The sequence below is a fragment of the Saccopteryx leptura genome, chromosome 3, assembly GCF_036850995.1.
Source record: "Saccopteryx leptura isolate mSacLep1 chromosome 3, mSacLep1_pri_phased_curated, whole genome shotgun sequence".
NCBI classification, from domain to species: domain Eukaryota; kingdom Metazoa; phylum Chordata; class Mammalia; order Chiroptera; family Emballonuridae; genus Saccopteryx; species Saccopteryx leptura.
The window spans coordinates 51,131,845-51,150,039 of record NC_089505.1 but is presented as its reverse complement, the minus strand read 5'-3'; the positions used below and the strand labels follow the sequence as shown (position 1 = coordinate 51,150,039).

The 18,195-nt window shown below is 41.3% G+C and overlaps 1 protein-coding gene across 2 annotated transcripts in view; it reads right to left on the bottom strand.

The window, feature by feature from the left end:
* The window catches only part of TRAF3IP2 (TRAF3 interacting protein 2), a 51,729-nt gene that overhangs the window by 10,980 nt on the left and 22,554 nt on the right, over positions 1–18,195 (bottom strand). The window contains exons 3-5 of one of the 2 annotated variants that reach the window (XM_066373460.1): positions 8,408–8,594; positions 4,220–4,398; positions 1,756–1,844 (exon numbers count right to left, since the gene is read on the bottom strand). In XM_066373460.1, coding sequence (XP_066229557.1) covers positions 1,756–1,844; positions 4,220–4,398; positions 8,408–8,594 — 455 coding nt within the window. Of the gene's footprint in view, positions 1–1,755; positions 1,845–4,219; positions 4,399–8,401; positions 8,595–18,195 lie in introns of both variants that reach the window. The other variant, XM_066373459.1, reaches the window with a different exon arrangement.

Here is an 18,195-nt window from a genome sequence, read left to right as displayed (position 1 = left end):
TGATGAGGGTCATAGAGAGATTGAAATTCTTCCCAAGCAGCTCCTGATTGTTAAGGTCACAAAAACCTGTCCTTTTCTCCCGGGGCCATCAATATGCTTATTTGGAAATGAACAAAAGTAAGGTTTTTTTCTGAAATGTTGGTCACAGGTCCTGTAATATTATGACTTTATATCATGGTTGCTACAACACTTTCTTATGAGAAATGAGAAATTGAAATGCTGGTCTCTATATATAGTCATGGAATTGCACTGTATAAATTGTATGCTCTTTTAAACTTTCAAACACTTCCATTAAAAAAATACACACACACACACACACACACACACACACACACACACAGTCTGACTAGGTGGTAGCACAGTGGATAGAACATTGGACTGGGATGTGGAGGACCCAGGTTCGAAACCCTGAGGTCGCCGGCTTGAGCGTGGCCTCATCCGCCTTGAGTGCGGGGTTGCTGGCTTGAGCGTGGGATCATAGACATGACCCTATGGTCACTGCTTGAACCCAAAGGTTGCTGGCTTGAAGCCCAAGGTCTCTGGCTTGAGCCCAAGGTCGCTGGCTTGAGCAAAGGGGTCACCTGCTCTGCTGTAACCACCCCCCTGCCCCCAGGGTCAAGGCACATATGAGAAAGCAATCAATGAACAACTAAGGTGCTGCGACTATGAGTTGATGCTTCTCATTTCTCTCCCTTCCTGTCTGTCTGTCCCTATCTGTCCCTCTCTCTGACTCTCTCTTTATTCAAAAAAATAATAACAAATAAATAAATAAAAAGAAATATATATAGTAAAGAAAAATCCAAATAAAACTGCTATTAAATAATGTCAATCTTTAAAATAGACATTTATTTACTAAGTATTCCCTTTTTTATCTTTTAATGTTCGTATCCATAGATAGTTCCCTTAATTTTTTGCCACTCTCTTGAATTCACTGTCACCAGATACCCAGAGGGTGCCTCTGGGAAGGAAGAGAAGTGATCTCAGTGTTTGAGGAAAACCAATCTAAAGGTTCCTGTGATATTTTATTTATCCTAAAGAAAAACTTACATGGCTTTAAGCTGTTGCTGTTGCAGGCCACTGCAGGGGGGCTGGAGGAGCACGTGCTTCCTGAGCTATTCTGGACTAAGATCACAGTAAACTGCAAGGCTGGGTTGCCTGCCTCCCCTAGAGCTAGCCTAGAACAAGCAAGAACCTGGCCATGTAGTAGAAGCATTGCTGCTGCTCCCAGGTGGGGAATGGCAGCTGCACAGGGACGGGGACCCAGGCTGCAGAGGGACCCTGGGTCCTCCGCATCCCAGTCCAATGTTCTGCTTCAAACCCCGCAGCCCAGTGCCCAGCAAAGGACCTGGTCAAATAAGCGGGTGGCCTGGTGAAGCCTGCAGCCTCCGGCATCACCGGAAGCACAACCAAAGAGGGCATAACTGGTGGAAAAGGGTGAAGGCGCAGAGAGCAGCGGGAGGCTGGCGTTCCCCTCAGGCCAGAGGTCAGCTGCCTCTGGGTCCACACTAACACCTCTGGCTTTTCAGAGGTCCTCAGGGTCATGCATGTCAAGAGTATGCAGGAAAAACATGCTGGAGACTTTGGATACATTAAAATATAGAAAATACCTAAATTCATAAGCATTTAGTTCACAATCACATAAATCAAATAATATAGTTTAAAACATCAACAGCTATTTATCATTTGTCCTCTTTTGTGTTTCTTTTCCTGTGCTTACTTTAATTGTTTAGTGTTCTCTTTGGATAAAGTACTTACTGCAGTTTGAAAGCCATTTACCAGCAAAAAGTTCACGAATTTCACCACCTCCATGGCTGTGTCCATAGAATAAGTGATAAAGACTTTCCCTAAAAGAGATTTTTCACGTTTATTAGAAACTAGTCAAATAATAGTAATTATATTTTGAACAATACTTGCAAAGTGTATGCAATGTCTTTTGTTCTATGGCAGTGGTAGTCAACCTGGTCCCTACTGCCCACTAGTGGGCATCCCAGCTTTCATGGTGGGCGGTAGCGGAGCAACCAAAGTATAAATAAAAAGATAGATTTAACTATAGCAAGTTGTTTTATAAAGATTTATTCTGCCAAACAGCGAAAATCCGACATAAAGTACTTGGTAAGTAATTATTATATGCTTTAACTTGCTGTAACTCTGCTTTATAAATTTTATAAAGTAAAGTTACTTCCCTACTTTATAAATCACCATTACTGTGGAACCGGTGGGCGGTTAGAAAATTTTACTACTAACAGAGATACAAAAGTGGGCGGTAGGTATAAAAAGGTTGACTACCCCTGGTCTACGGGCTTATGCCCGCAGCAGAGTGGATTGCTGTCTTCAGGACATAGATCCGCAGGCCCCGAGGAGCAGACCTCTGTCTAAGGGTATGCAGACTGCTCAGGGTGCATGAGAGGCCCAGAGGAGAGTGCTGGCAGGCTGAGACAAGCTGAGACCTTCTGAAAAACCACATGACTCATTAGCAAAAAATCCATCCCCCAGAACCTGCGTGTCCTTAAGATCAGGCCACCGCCTGGTTTCTTAGAGACACTTGGCACTGTGCCTAAGGAATACTCTCACAGCAGGCTAAGAGGCTAAGTCTCGCTATGGGGCCTCCCTGCCGTGTCCTCCTTTGATCTCACAGGGCTCTCTGCTGCCTCGAACTCCTGCCTGACAAGAGCAAGTGACGGGAGAGGGAAAGTGGTTCCCCACCCCCGTCTTCCTCCCCTTCCACTCAGTGCTGGGGGACAGGCCAGGAAGTTGCAGTAGACTAAAGCACAACTCAGCAGTGTTAGGAAAAGTGCCTCTGGGCGGTCCGGCACCACTGACTCCTTCGCTCCTCCCTAGGTCAGCCTAGAGCAGCAGACAGTATTGTGCCTACACACTTGACCCCGTCAGCGTGAGAACCAGTGTTTTCTCAGGCTTAGACCTTGGGGAAATTATCTGGCTAGCCCGTTAATGTGATAGATGAACAATCTCTGAGTGTTGGTTTTTAGTCTGGAATGAACCCTCTAAATCTCAGGAAGCCCCTGGGGCAGAGAGTAGAGAAGAAAGTGGAGTTGGAAAGAAAATATGAGTCTGTAGATATAATATTAATCTACACGTAGGCTCTTGTGTTCTGAAACACACTTCTCAGATGGAAGTGTGGACAGTGGTTGTACTGGCTCATTTGAGCAGCCAGGCATTTTGATGGCACTCAATTTTTCTTCTTAACACGTTATATTCAACCAATTTTATGTAAGAATTTTAGGACTCCCTTTATAGATTATGTTATGGTAAGATAAATATTATCTATAAACTGACACCAGAACGATATCCTATGAAGTGTAGGACCCATTCTCCAGAAATGCTCAAAATTAAAATAGTAAGATATTAAAAAGATTTAAAAATTTTTTTGAATGAAAAACAACAACAGATCATTGTAATACAAAATCTTTCAGTCCTAAGTGATTAAAGCCCACAGCTTCCCAATAGGAGTCAGCAAATGTAAGGGGTTTATTTTCAAGCTTGGTTCAAAGCAGTGCCCGGATTTGGACAGGACTTCTTAGAATTACCTGAGCTTCTCTAGCAAGCACAGCAGAATATAACAATTTCACAAGTAGTGGCTGTTCTCTTACGATTTCTGGAACTTACTGTCCTGACTGACCTTAATATGAGAACATTTTGGTGATATTTCAACATTTTTGTTTCTGGCTGAAAAATGTGGAAAAAGAATCATCACCTGACACATAGTCGAATGTTTCTTTAAATAAAAGCCTTAGTTTGCACTTGGTTGTAAGGCACTATGGAGAATGTGAGACTGCTTTTTCCCCAACAAGATTGCTCACTCCTACAGGAAATGACCTTGTTCTTGATGGCTCCTGCTAATTTATGGTGAGACGCTAGGTCCCGGGCCAATACCACATGGACATCCAATCAATTTACCCAGGGACAAGTCCACTCAAGAGCATCATTTACAGGAGGGAAAAAGCACTGGGGTTATTTGTTGTTGGAGTGTATGAGTAAGAAAATGTAGTGGTAAGCACTTTGTGAGTATTGCTGTTGCTGTCAAGTCACTAAAAATATTCATACAAAATGGTTACTTTTTTAGCAAAAAGCAAAAAAGTAAATTTTATTTTATTGTGTATATGAGAAATACCCAAGATTATGGATGGATAATCATGAAGTACTCTCAAAATATATATAAGACTGGACAAGAAGAAGGGGGGGGATGTTGGAAACAACTTACGCAATTCTTCTGGCAAGTTGCTTATTTTCAGAGTTCCTCTGGCTGGAGGGTTACTCGGGGGTCTAGGGACAGCAGCTGGGGACGGAACCTGGGGACCCTGTGGCCTCAGCTCTGCAGGATACTCGGAGGACTCCTCGGGAGCTCCAGCTCTGTTAGGTGGCTGGTTACACAGCTGGTCTCTGGAAAGGAATACATTTAAATAAATTTCTTATTCTCAACAAAAGCATACTTTGAAGGACAGGAAGGCTTTAAGAACTATGGGAAGATACCAGTGAGCTACTTCTGCTTCCATTTCTTTTCTGAGCCAGAGGGACAGGGGTTGTTCCATGGAGTTTTGCTCAATCAGCAATAGCATAGGTTGCCATATGTAAGGTCAAAGGAGGGAAGCAGAATTTGATTTCTCAATTCAAGGACTGTCTAATTGAAAAGATAAGTCCCATGCACAGGGCTGATAAGGTCACCAATAAAACATAATACAATGGTTGATATAAGGTTGGCATTCAGATGAAAAGATTGAATTCCTAGCTCAGGATAGCCAACATTTAATTATGTATCAAAAAGAAAAGGCCATGTAGGTTTAAAAGTATTTAGGTTGTAATATATGGATGAAAACCTGATATTGAAAATCCTTCTAGAAAGTTTCTACCACGTGGCTATGTGGCCTCCTTATTATTGTTTTGGTTGCCACATGAACATTCTCCTGAGAAGAACCATCAGCTGCCCTCATGTGAGATTGAGAAGGCAGAAGGGAATGGAGTATACTTCTGCCACTTCCGTGGTTTCTGTCACTAAGTGCTGTCATGAGGTGCCAAGTTCCTGGGGAAGCATCCCAGCATTCCGTTGCCAGCTTCGCAGGGTCAGGGTCAGGGCATGGGCCAGTGCAGATCCAGCACGCATGCAATGGATCTGATAGTTGCGATGCTAGTGGCTACCTGATTCTGGATTGTATTTTAGCAGTGTGGCCAACAATGGAGAGTTCCATAGTGACTTTCTGATCCTCTGCCTCTCTGACTGTAACACAGGAAGCAGCCTCTTTGGTGTCCCCTTCTGTGGTGTTGCTCTGGGATCATTGCCAGAAGCCCAACCTAAAGTTTGCTCCTCCAAACTCCAATAATTTTGTAAGCACCCAGTTCCCAAATTAAATGCCTTCTGCTTAAAATAGCTCGAGTTGTTGTCTTTATTGATTTATTTTTTTGGAGAGAGAGGAAGGGAGAAAGAGGGAGAAAGATAGAGAGACATCAATTTGTTAGTCCACTTATTTATGTATTCATTGGTTGATTCTTGTATTTGCCCTGACAGGCTCACACCTGCAATCTTGGCCACTCAAACTTACTAAGTTACCCAGCCAAAGGGAATGTTCTTTTCTTTAAAAAAGACTCTGATTCAAATATGGCACTATGTTAGTATTTTAAAAATCTAGGCAATGAAAATATGGATGTTTCTATTTGTTTTGTTTAAGATTATTTTAAATTAAAAAAAAATGTTTTGATAAAATCTACATGTATATACAAATTTTTATAGATTATTGCTTATGTTTTTATATTTTTACTCAAAAGAGTATCAGAAATTCTGAGACTTATGCAAAAGGATTTTAAATAAAATTACACAGAATCCAAACTATACTATATTTCTAAAATGTAAATATTTGAGGAAGTTATTTTTATTTTATATTTATATTAATATAGAGAAAGAATTCTTATAAAATATGCCTTCATCTAATGGGAATCCAGTTCCATATTCTTCTGCATCAAATCCCTTTATACTCAGAGACGTTTGGTTGTTATGAAAGGCAATTGCTCATTTGATAAAGAAGTTGTAAAGCCTTGATAATATTAAAAAACATCAATATGCCCTGGCTGGGTTCCTCAGTTAGTTAGAGCATTGTCCTGATGTGCAAAGGTTGCTGGTTTGATCCCTTCAATATAAAAATAATATCATAAAGATTAGCGACAGAGTAAACTTTCTGTATTAAGCTTCTTTTAAAAATTATCAGGAAGAGGAGCATTAGCTTCATTACCTGAACTTATGTATTTTCCATTACTCTAAAACAGCAATTTTCAACCTTTTTCATCTCCTGGCACACATAAACTAATTACTAAAATTCTGCCGCACACAAAAAATATATTTTTTGCAGATTTGACAAAGAAAAAAAAACCTTACAATTTTGATTCATTCATATCAGACAGCTGTTGTGTTGGCTGTTGTCATTTTTTAATTTGATAATCTAAAAGAAAAGAGGCCAGCGCCCCTGATTAAATGGTCAGGTACTGCATGTTTTAATAATTCCTGTGGCACACCGGTTGAAAACTGCTGTCCTAAAATGATAAAATAAATTCAAGGAGACCACAGCAGGCTTAAATTGATGTCACAAATGCAATTATTCTGTGCTATGTTTGCAATTCTTTTATAAACCTAAAATTATTTCAAAGTGTTTATTTTAAAAAATTACTATTCTTCCCCTATTAAACACAAAATGTGTTTCATAAAGATGCTTACATTTTGTTTGTTTTCTTAGAATTTTAGGTATTTCTTCTGAAAGATTGCTTATTTGGTTGTAAAATCACATGTCACTTAATTCTACTATTTAAACTCCATGCAATTTTGTTTTCTAAAATAAAGGATCTGTCTGGAAAGGAAGTTTGAAGGCTTGCGGGCTTTTGAGTGAAGGGAAAAGCAGGCATATACCTTATCTGTCATTATAAACGGTGTGGGCTTTTTCTTTCAATCAACTTTTTCAGCTAATTACTAATTTCTGTATTTCTGGGGAAAAACTGCTATCATAGAGCCATCATATCTCATTCTGTTTTCAAAACAGAATATAGTTTTACTTTGAGTGCTGTATAAAGTTGTGCTGAGAAGAGCAAACGTTTCATCTAGTCTCTAATTTTGCCGTAAATTAAGAACTCCATTTACATGAGTTTTCCCTATATATTTTAGATACATAAAGCAAGAGAAAAGGAAAACTTGAAGAAGAGTCAAAAGAGGACAGTGAGGAGAAAAATGATCGAAAGGTTAGACAACTGAAGTCAAGGAAAATCAGAATTGTATTTCTGGAAGAAGTCTAGGAAAAGACCTAATAATGGCATTCAACAATGCATTAGTTATAAAAGAAATTCTAAGGTTATTTAAAATTTATTTTGGGAACTAAGTGAACTTAAAATTCCAAAGTAAGAAATGAGTTTCAACAGGTACACAAATAAGGAATATATAAAAAAGAACCTCCTAGAGGTGGAAGTCAGTCACAATAAAACTAAAAATTTATTTCACGGGCTAAAAGACCAGGTGATCTAAAGGTAAAAGAATCAAGTGTGACTTAGCATCTTAAGGGCCTTTCTTTCAGGAGAATTTTGACCAGTCATAAGTGGCTTTATACATTTGGTAAAGAGACTTGTCAAATAGAACTACCATATGACCCAGCAATCCCTCTACTGGGTCTATACCCCCAAAACTCAGAAACATTGATACGTAAAGACACATGCACCCCCATGTTCATTGCAGCATTGTTCACAGTGGCCAGGACATGGAAATAACCGGAGTGCCCTTTCATAGAGGATTGGATAGAGAAGATGTGGTACATATATACTATGGAATACTACTCAGTCATAAGAAATGATAACATAGTATCATTTATGACAACATGGATGGACCTTGATAACATTACACTGAGTGAAATAAGTAAATCAGAAAAAGCTAAAAACTGTATAATTCCACACATAGGTGTGATAAAAAAAATTGAGACTCATGTACATAGATAAGAGTGCAGCGGTTACCAGAGTGAAGGGGATGTGGGGGAGGGGGAGGGGTAAGGGGGTTGGAGGTAGGTATAGAAAGGGACAAATATAAGGTGACGGAAGATGATTTGACTTTGGGTGATAGATATACAGCATAATCAATTGTCCAAATGATGCGGAGATGTTAACCCAAAATCTATGTACTGTACTCTTGTAGATCAATGTCACCCTGTTAAATTTAATTTTCTAAATTTAAAAAAAAAAAGAGAGAGAGAGATTCTTGTCAACCAGCTTCCATTTCCTCCTGACCTGAAAAGTCTATGTAGGCATTCCACTGTGTGTCTTGGCCAGTAATCTGGATGGTAAACCAACAGGGAGTTTGATACACCTCGATTGCATCGGCATCATGCTTTTTCATGTTAAAACTGCAGGTTGATCCCATAATACTTACTGATACCTCGGGAGCCCTGGGGAGGAACAGTCTCTGTGTGCAGGCCTCTCTTCTTGGTCCCAGGGGCCGGGATAGTTCAGAATGACCTTCTGCACAGGGTGCAGGCCTCTCACACTGGCTCCAGGGAGGGGTTGCCCAGGCAGAGCCGGTTGGATCACTTGCTGGTAGGCTGCTCGAAGGTAATCATGGCCATCTGTAGGTGAAGACAGCAAGAGAACAGGGAGGACTGACTCTAGCCCCTGCGTGTGAGTGAGAGTTAAGCTCAGTGCAACTTTTTGTCTTGATACCAACTGAGAGTTCTAGATATCAGTTACCACCTCCGTGATGTTTGCCATGTTTCTGTACTATCATTTACTTGATAGTTTTCCTTAAATTGAGTCACTGTGGGGGTTTTTTAAGGATAAAAACATCTGTGAAATCATAAGTTTGGTATTCTAATTGGAAAGTGCAAAGCTCCACAAAGGCCCCTATTTTATTAAGTTACTTAGGATAATCCAACCATGAAGAACCTCTCCCACATCACCATTCCTACAATAATTCCCTAAATTTCTAGAACCCAAGGATGGGAGAGATTGTCCCCATGATGGATACAAAATCACTACTCTTTCCTTTCCTTTCCCCCGAGTGGACACACTTACATACAGATGCTCATGTGTACACACACACACACCACTTTCTCTTATGAAGAAATAAATTAATGAAAACTTGGCACATACCTCTGGGAAATAGCCAACCAGTCAGCAACGCCAGCCAACTTTCTTGGTCCTGCCTTACTAAAGCCTACGTGCACTTGAGGCCATGCTGTTAGGAGGGGGCGGGGCTCGGAGCACAGCCAGAGCTGGCAGTAACTTACGTGAATGTGTAACCTAGGAGAAGGGTGGTCCCAACCAAGGCCAGGAGCAGCAGGGTCTCAAGGGAAGAAGGGCAGCCTGCTTGTCCTGGTGAGGGAGGACCACAGAAGGCCAGAGACGGGATGCAGGGAACACAGTATGGTTGAGGAAGGAAGACTCTGAGGGAACTGCCCAGCCCAAAGGGGCTCAATGTGGGAAATCTGAAAGGTGAAGATATGTCTTAGGGGTGGGTCCAGACTTGGAGAGAACTGGACAGAGCCAAGTGGGTAACCCTGCAAAATGAACCGTGATTGCCTCCTGTGAGCCAAGCATTGACATCTCGGCTCATGTAGGAAGTTGGGAGGTCCAGGAGGCATAGCTAGTTAGGGCAAAAAGGAACCTTGTTTTTTTAAAATATATATATATAATTATATATTGGTCTTTTTCCCTTTTCTGATTATGCAAGTAATAATTGCATTTTCCAAGTATAGGTAGAATACATGCAGAGATGTAAAGTGAAATAAAACTTGCAAGCAAGAAAGTAACAGACAAGGTAGGTTGGAACCAGAATGCAGAGGGTGAGAATGTGGCTAAGAATTGTATTCTCAGTATGGTCAGCAGTCAGGAGCCACTGAGGTTTCCAGGGGAACATTCAGGGGAATGATGTCCTCAAATAATGAACATAAGGCAAACAATGGGTGTGTTCACTAGTGCGGCTGCCTCCACGTCTCTACTGTCTGGATACAGGAAATTCGGTTGGGTAACCCTGGAAATGTGTACAAGCCAGTCACTCAAGCATGGTCAGATTCCCTGGATTCATTCTATTGTTGCTTTGACCTGTGACTAGGTCCTTCCTGTCATGCTTCCTCTGGCAAAAGTAACCATTCCCCTCCAAGCAAGATTGTTTCCTGGCCTTGACTATAACCTCTGCCTTACTAATGCGTAGAACTTGTCATGACATCAAAGGTTTAAAAGAAGGGGGAAGAGGATACAGGATCTGCCTGGGTCTATCCCAGCCCCCTGGCCAATAAAGGGGACCATGATCTGGAGGACACCTCTGATAGTGGGGAGACAGGACCACGGAGACCCCTGTGTTCTAGGACAAGACACACTATGCAGATTTGGCTTTTACACTCTTCGTGGGTCAAGTCAGATATATTCCAAAGGGTCCAGATGGCTGATTGGAGTTTTAGGCCAACAGGGCAAGTCACTACAGTTGCTCCTTTCTCCCCAGCCAGAAAAGGGCAGAAAGTGCCACAGTCATCGTGTCACCAGGGAGGGGCCAGCCCCACTTCTAGATAAGTCTTGCATGAGTGGACCATTTACCAAACCAGTTGTAGGTCCAACCCTCCAGAGATCCCACTGCACTTAAAATCCACCCTGCACGATTGAATCCCTGGTCTTCTTGGCCTCTTCTCCTACAATTCTCTCACACGCTTGCCAAGGCCCCTGCACCCCGGCCATCCTTCTTCGTCTTGAACATCCCAAGCTCATCCCCTCCTCTGGGACATTGAGTTGCCATCTTCTCTGCCCACAAGGTTTTTGACTTATATCTTTACAGATCAACTTCTTGTCATCCAGGGCTCAGCTCATATATCACCCATTCAGAGAAGCTTAGATATGACCCCATCACCCAGCTACCCTATCCCATCCCCCTTCCCATTTTATTTTCCTCATAGTACTTATCATGTGTTTGTGTAAGTAAGCATGACTCTTACTTGTCAACTTCTTGTCTGCTTCCCCTTCTAGCATCTAAGTTCTGTGAAAGCACGAACTGTGTCTGTTTGCCATCACGTCTCCAAGCACCGAGCTGACACCAGGGGATCCTCAATAGATGAATGAATGAAGACTAGTTACAAAGCCAACTACACACACACACACACACACACACACACACACACACACACACACACACACACACACACACGCCATTTAGGACTGCATAACCAGCTTGCTAGCTAAGTCTTGGGTCTTCTAAGTTACTCTTATCTGCTGTCCATTTTTTTCTCAGTGTCTCCCTCTGAAAGCAGGAAGAAGAAAGACAAGGTAAAAGAGAAATTTTGCTAGTGCACTGAACGTTTTTTAACGCTTGAAGCAATGTTTACTTCCCATATCCATTAATAAGTGGCTAATAATGTTTTATTTGCTTTAAAAGGACTACAAACCTCTAATCATAGGATTTGTTTCTTTTCCAGAAAGCGGATGTTAGTGCTGTTAATCAAAAAGCCTTTGAATCAAGGTCATATGATTTCTAACAGATTATTTCCTGCACACCACGTTTTTGTCTCATAGCAACAAATCTTATCATTAAAATCACCAAGGCATGTGGGCTAAGTGTTTGATTAGCTGTAACTTTCATTTCTGAAATGGCCACCTGTGCTAAAAACTTAAACCGACTTATGTGAACAGATGAGTGATCCACCTCATCTATTTTTTAAAGTAGGATACAGACAATATAGTCCTCTATGATGTCCTTTCATTGTTTAAAACAAAGAAATATTGAATATCGGAGGGTATATCAAACATAAGCTTTCCCTTTTGTAAGTGGAATTTGGTTTCGTCTGGAATTTGGCTGGTTGTGTAGAAAAGTTGCTTTAAAAACCTAGGCTTGCCTGACATGTGGTGGCGCAGTGGATAAAGCGTCGACCTGGAAATGCTGAGGTCGCCGGTTCGAAACCCTGGGCTTGCCTGGTCAAGGCACATATGGGAGTTGATGCTTCCAGCTCCTCCCCCCTTCTCTCTCTCTCTGTCTCTCTCTCCTCTCTCTCCCTCTCTGTCTCTCTCTCTCCCTCTCTCTGTCCTCTCTAAAAATGAATAAATAAATAAATAAATAAATAAATAAAAAACTAATTAAAAAAAAAACCTAGGCTTAGCAGATAGATGAATATTTTTCATTGCTCAAGTTTTGATCATTTCACTTTAATATTTTGGTAGAGGCTTACTAGTTTCCTTGGGTGCTATAGATATAGTAATGGCTAACATTAGGTACTTGCTACATGCTAAGCACTGTTCTGAGCCCTTTATTCAGGATTATAGAGTTCAATTTTCTGTTTTCCTAAAGAATTTTAATTTGGAATCAAACTCACATTCCCTACCACAGCCCTTGCATCCATACCCTTGAACACAGCCAGTCAGTCTTTCCCGGCTCACCCCACTGCAGCCTAGCAGGCTTGCTCTTGGTGCCTTCGCAAGCTCCAGCGTCCTTGACCTTCTCATGTAGGTCACTCGCACCTTTAAGGTTGAACTTAAAGGTGTATTTCTTTGGCCACCTTCTCCATTAATGTCTTCTCTAAGACCCTTCATAGCACTTCTCCTTGTTTTGTTTGCTTATTTCTACTTATCTGTCTCCCCATTAGACTGTGGAAGACAGGAGCATGTGCTCTAGTTACCAATGTACACTCAGTGCCTAGCAGAGAACCTGGCAAATATTTGCTGAATAAATTAATAAGTAAATGGATCAATTTTGTTTCTAAATCCCATTGATCTCCCTCCATTCTGTCCCTCTCTTATAGGACAATTAGAGGTGGCCTTTTTAAGGCTTGAGATCACAAGGCTACCCTCATTATCAGGTATCATTCCTTTCCCCAGGAAGTAGAGAAAAGGTTTTGTTTTATTTATTCAGCAGATATTCATTGAATTTCTACGGCTAGACAATCAGTGAACACAAATAAATAGGATACAGTCCCCTTAAGTAGCTCAAAATAAGTGGAGAGAGTAAGAAAGAAAAACTCATGTCTGTGGGCGTCTGTTTTGAAACACAAACCCACACTCGTTAGTGTGTGAAGAGAGGCGTGAAAGTTGGCAGCCACCCACATGGTAGACTTAAGAATTACTGCCCCAAAATATCTTACCCTCTGACTTGTCCCCAGTGTCTAACATTCCACCAAGAGAGTTTATTCCATGGGGGGTGAGAATTGAAGGTGGTGGGTGGTGTGATAGACCAATAATTTGTTAACATGGTATCTCCTTGATTCTGAGGCAGTGTTAATCACAAAACACAATACAGACCTTGCAGTCATAAATGGGTGCCCAGAACAGTGTGTCATTTGTCGGTCTTATGACCCTCTTGGCTTGGGTACACACAGCCTTCATGTTACTGAATTTTTACCACTTGGATTTTGTAAACAAGATCCTAAAGAGGTTTCCCATTTATCAGACAAAACAGTCAACATTTTTCTTCCTTATTAAGAACGGTATTAAAAGAATTTATAACAGAGAAAGTAAAATCTGATTTTCTAGTTGTCAAAATGCATCATGATACAATGCAGTTCAGCTAGGAAACAAAATGGCCAACATAAACTGTCACCGAACCCTCCCAGCTATAAGCAGCTGTTCCTGAAGGCAGCTTCTTCCTCGAGCGTTTCTTCTGCCTAGTTTGTCTTTTCCTTACTTTTAATCGTGTGTGCATTCAAGCATACAATAATTGCTTTTTTGGGTCCACATGAGCAACAATAGGCATATGCCTACAGTTTTATTCAGTCTCCTTGGTACAGAAAGCAAGAATTGTATAGTCAAAATAAGGGCTCTTTAGATTTAATATGTTCTTTTCCCCAATTTCTTTGTATTATATTATGGGTTTCATTTGATTGCACAGCCATGCTCTCTATTCTGGTGACTTTCCCTGGAAGGACTCTCAGGCTCCCTTGTCCAAGGAGTTGGGGGAGGAGAAAACATAGGCTTATTTCTACTTCTCCTTTTGACCTGCTTTGAAACAGTTTTGTTGGGGTTTTTTTTACATAAAAGGGGAGACCAGTAACCATTTTTGCTTTAACTTGCAAAAGATAAGATATGCCATTTGCATGGTGATCATTATTTATTTATATTTTCATTAACAGATAAGGAAGTAATGCTCTTCTTCTAAAGCCGAGTGGAACCACGTAGCCATGGTTTCCAACTGCACAAGCATCCCTTAGGTGAACAGCTCTTTTGAAGTGGTTTTGTTGGCAATTAAGTGTAGTTATAGCCCCAACATGAAACTAAGCATTGAACACATGCTTTGAATACTTAAAAAGCTGTACCCAGCAGAAAGGATCTGGAAATAGAGCAGCACTCCACAGGGCAGTGCTGCAAGGTTTTAATTTAAATAATAACAATAATGGAGAGCTGCTAGTTATGGAGGGCTTACTCTAAGCCAGTTATTTTCCTAGTGTCTTTAATGCATTATCTCATTTAATCCTCACAGCAAACTTCATGGAAGCCTTTGCTATTGGGGGCCTCATAAAACATTCTGGGCTTGCACTGCCCCAGAGAAAACTCCTAAGCACTGGGTCTCCTTGACACAAAGGACCCAACCTCATCCCTCCTCCCCATGTTTAGATGCTCTGGGAGCCGGACCAAGGCAGGTGTAGGGTGAATTAGGATGAGCCTACCTATACTCATTTTCCCTTACTCTCCTTTTTTCTAGCTTTTACTTATTTTTAAATTACAAAAGTAATACCTGTGTGCCATGACAAATTTAACAAAAGCACATAAAGTTAGAAGGAAAATCTCCCCACCTCTTCTCAATTCCCTACCCCTCTCTTCCCATGATCACTGTTAATGGTTGGGACTGGGTTTTTTAATACATATTTTAAACTGTATATTAAATAACATGTATGGGATCAACACTGCCTATTCTTCCACTTAATCTTTTTTTTTTAATGTCAGAATGTATATTTTACTCTGTAATACGGGCCTAACAGTCTACTGTGTAGCAATCGCAGCTTACTTATCTATCCCCTGATTGATAGACATTTTAGTTTGATACTGTAATGCAGCAATGCTTTAATTAACATCATCAATTGTATATTTTTATATGATTGTTCAATGTTTCTATTGAACGGGTTCCTACAAGTGAGACTGCTGGGCCAAAGGGGAAGCACATTTAGGTTTTGCTAAATAGTGAGACTGCCTTCTGGAAGACTGTACCAATTTACTCTCCTGCAAGAGGAGATGGGAGTGCTCATTTCTGCAAAACCTCATTAACACCGGATGTTTTTCAAGGTTTTTCATTTTTGCACACCTAGTTAGGAAAAACGTATCTTTAAAATTTTTGCATATAAAAACTTTTCTTAAATTCAGTAATGTTAAGCTTGGTTTCATACGCTTGTTGGCTGTCTGTACATTTCCTCTGACTTGTTCCCCTTACCTGTCCAAGTTCTCTCCTCTCCACCTTTCATCACCTTTCTCCTCTCCACCTTTCTCTTCACTCCCAGGATCCTAAATGTCCCCTTCTCCCACCCTTTCAATAGAAGGAAACAATGCAGAAAGCAAAGGGAAGGGACCTGAGGAAAGAAATCAGGTCTTGAGGGATTGGAGGCTACAAGTATTCCCAAGTCAGGAGTGTCTGCTTAAAAGAATCTGCCCGGGTGTGCAATCCTCACTTCCAAAGACTGGATTGCTAGTGGTGCCATTTTAGGCTTCAACAAGAAAAAATATTTTCAAATAAGATCTTCCTGAGACCTGCATATTCTAATGAGTCAATGCTTGCTTTGTCTATCACAGGGAGGCTTTCTCCTACTAGTAAATAAAAGCAACTGCTTGAGATTTAGCATCTCAAAGCCCTTGACTAAGTACTCAAGCATCTACACATTTATTTAAAGAATTAATCAGAAATGCAGCTAACAACTTGTACACATAATGTGTGTCTTATCATTGTTTATGGGATAAAAAACTGGAAACTATTTAAAATGTCCAAGAATGGAAAACAAAGTGATTGGGTAGATCCATTTGGTGAAATACTACTCAGCATTTCAAAATGATGCTGGAAGGAGTGTGCTATATGTCACTGGAAACTAGTTTAATTTTACATTAAATGTATAAGCAAAGAAAATAGCAAAGGTAAACATGTCAAAACCTAATAAGGAATTATATTTGGGGGATGGAAATATAAACCAAACTTTTGGGCATATTTCAATTTTGAGAGTGAACAAAATTTACTGTTGTGATCAGAAAAATTACCATTAGGTGCAGATAATAAATGTTTTAAAAAGTAGTTTATGGTATTATTATCACAAAGTATTCCCTTTCAACCTGTAAATTGTTGAGAGATAAATGCAAGCCTGACTCTGTCAGAGTTTGTTCCTCTTACGTAAGGACTCCAGCCACCACCTGCACTGGGCACTTCGAGCAGGCAGTGTGTCTGCGACTCCTGATCAGTTGATTCACAACTGAAATGTAGAAACACCATATCCCTGACCATAGAACGAGTTTTGCAAGATTTGCAGATGAGTAAATGAAAAGAGTTGTGTGAAGCCATAATGTTAGTTCTGTAAAGGCCATAAATGTTCCCCGATGTCTAGATTCCAGAAAGCCCTCAGGATGCTGCCTTAACAACCTCTGTAAAAGGCCAAGATAACCCAGCACATTCTTTTGCTTTTTGTAAAATGCTTCGCTGAACACTCTCTCCCTAGATTGTTCCAACAATAACCAAAAGCCTGTTTCACTTCTGTAAAACTGCTTTGGCTAGGTGCTCACCCCACCCCTCACTTCTTTTTGCCTTTAAAAGCAAACCCCTGAGTCCATTCGGGGCCGCATGATTTGATAACTATACTTCCCATGCAGTCGCCAGCATTTAAATTAAAGACTCTTTAATTTGGCTACTTAATTGTGTGGCAAAACATTTGTTTCCTTGCTGTCCAGATATAATATTTTGGAGGCCCCAGCAAGATCGTGTCCTCTGGACACATTTGGTTTCTGCCACACATAGGCAACTAGCCTCCTCGCTTGAGTGCTGGGAATGGAAACCCAGCAGGAGAGGTGCCTCCTGAGATGTTCCAGGGCCCTGCTGGTCTTTTCTGTCTGGCCGACAGTCAGTCACAGACAACAGCATGTTCATCCATCCATTTGGAGTCATCAGGAAAGCCTCCAGAGGTGAGTAGAGCAAATTTACAATTTGCTCAATTTGTAACGTGCTTGTGGCTGGCTGTCTTGCACCTATTGTGATCAAGGATTGGACGTGAATGCACTCACACAATAGGCTCTCCAGGGCCAAGATGTTGGTGGAGAGTTAATGTGTTTTCAGGGAAGACATTAGTGGGGACTGAGTTGAGTCCTAACTCGGGCTTCCTGGGATACCTTTGTGCTATCTATCCATGCCGAGATCTCGTTCTTCACTTTTGTTTTGTTATTCTGTCTCTACACTGAAAACCCCTAGTGAATGGTGTGTGAATGAGGAGCTCTGGTGCCTGCACCTGAGTTTCCAGTTTGTGGCTCCACAGTGACTAATCACGGAGTCAGAGTGGGCTCCAACCTGCGGTTTCGTGGCAATCCTTATATGGCTTAGAGTGGTATCAGACACTCTCTGATCCGAGTTGGGGCTTTATACTGACCCACCCACGCTAAGAGGCGCCTAAGTTCCCACAAGGGACCCACCCAGGTGGGCACCTGAGTGGCTCTTCACGGGGCACCCTCTTCCCTGTACGTCCAACTTTATCTGAAAGCTCTCCGTCCTTTGGTTCTCCAGGGATTGACTCAATGATGGACATTTTAGAGAGTTAGCACAAACCTCGGTTCTTGATCCCTTTCGATTTTGGGAAGCTCATTGGTGCTAATATTGGTTGTAACAATGGGGAAATGGCAAAGTAAAAGCCAAACTCCCCTTGAGTGTATGCTTAAAAATTTCAGAATTGGATTTTCTAATACCTACAGTGTAAAATTAAGCAAGGGGAGACTTCAAATTCTTTATGAATTAGAGTAGTCCTCCCTTGGGGTAGGGTAGCCAACAAGGGGCTCATTAGATGCTAGAGATCAGAGCTGTATAAAATACAATAGCTAAGCCCCAGGGCCACCAGACCAGTTCCCCTACATAATCAGCGGAGGGCCCTGGTAGAAAACCCCCCTCCCTGGAGAAAGGTTGTGCAATCAGGGACAGTCATCATGTTTCACTAGCAACAGCCTCAAAATCAAGAAAGAAGGTCCCTGTCTCTCACAGACTGTTAGGAGGAATCTGAATGACCTCCTCCATCCCCTCCTTCTCCATCAGAT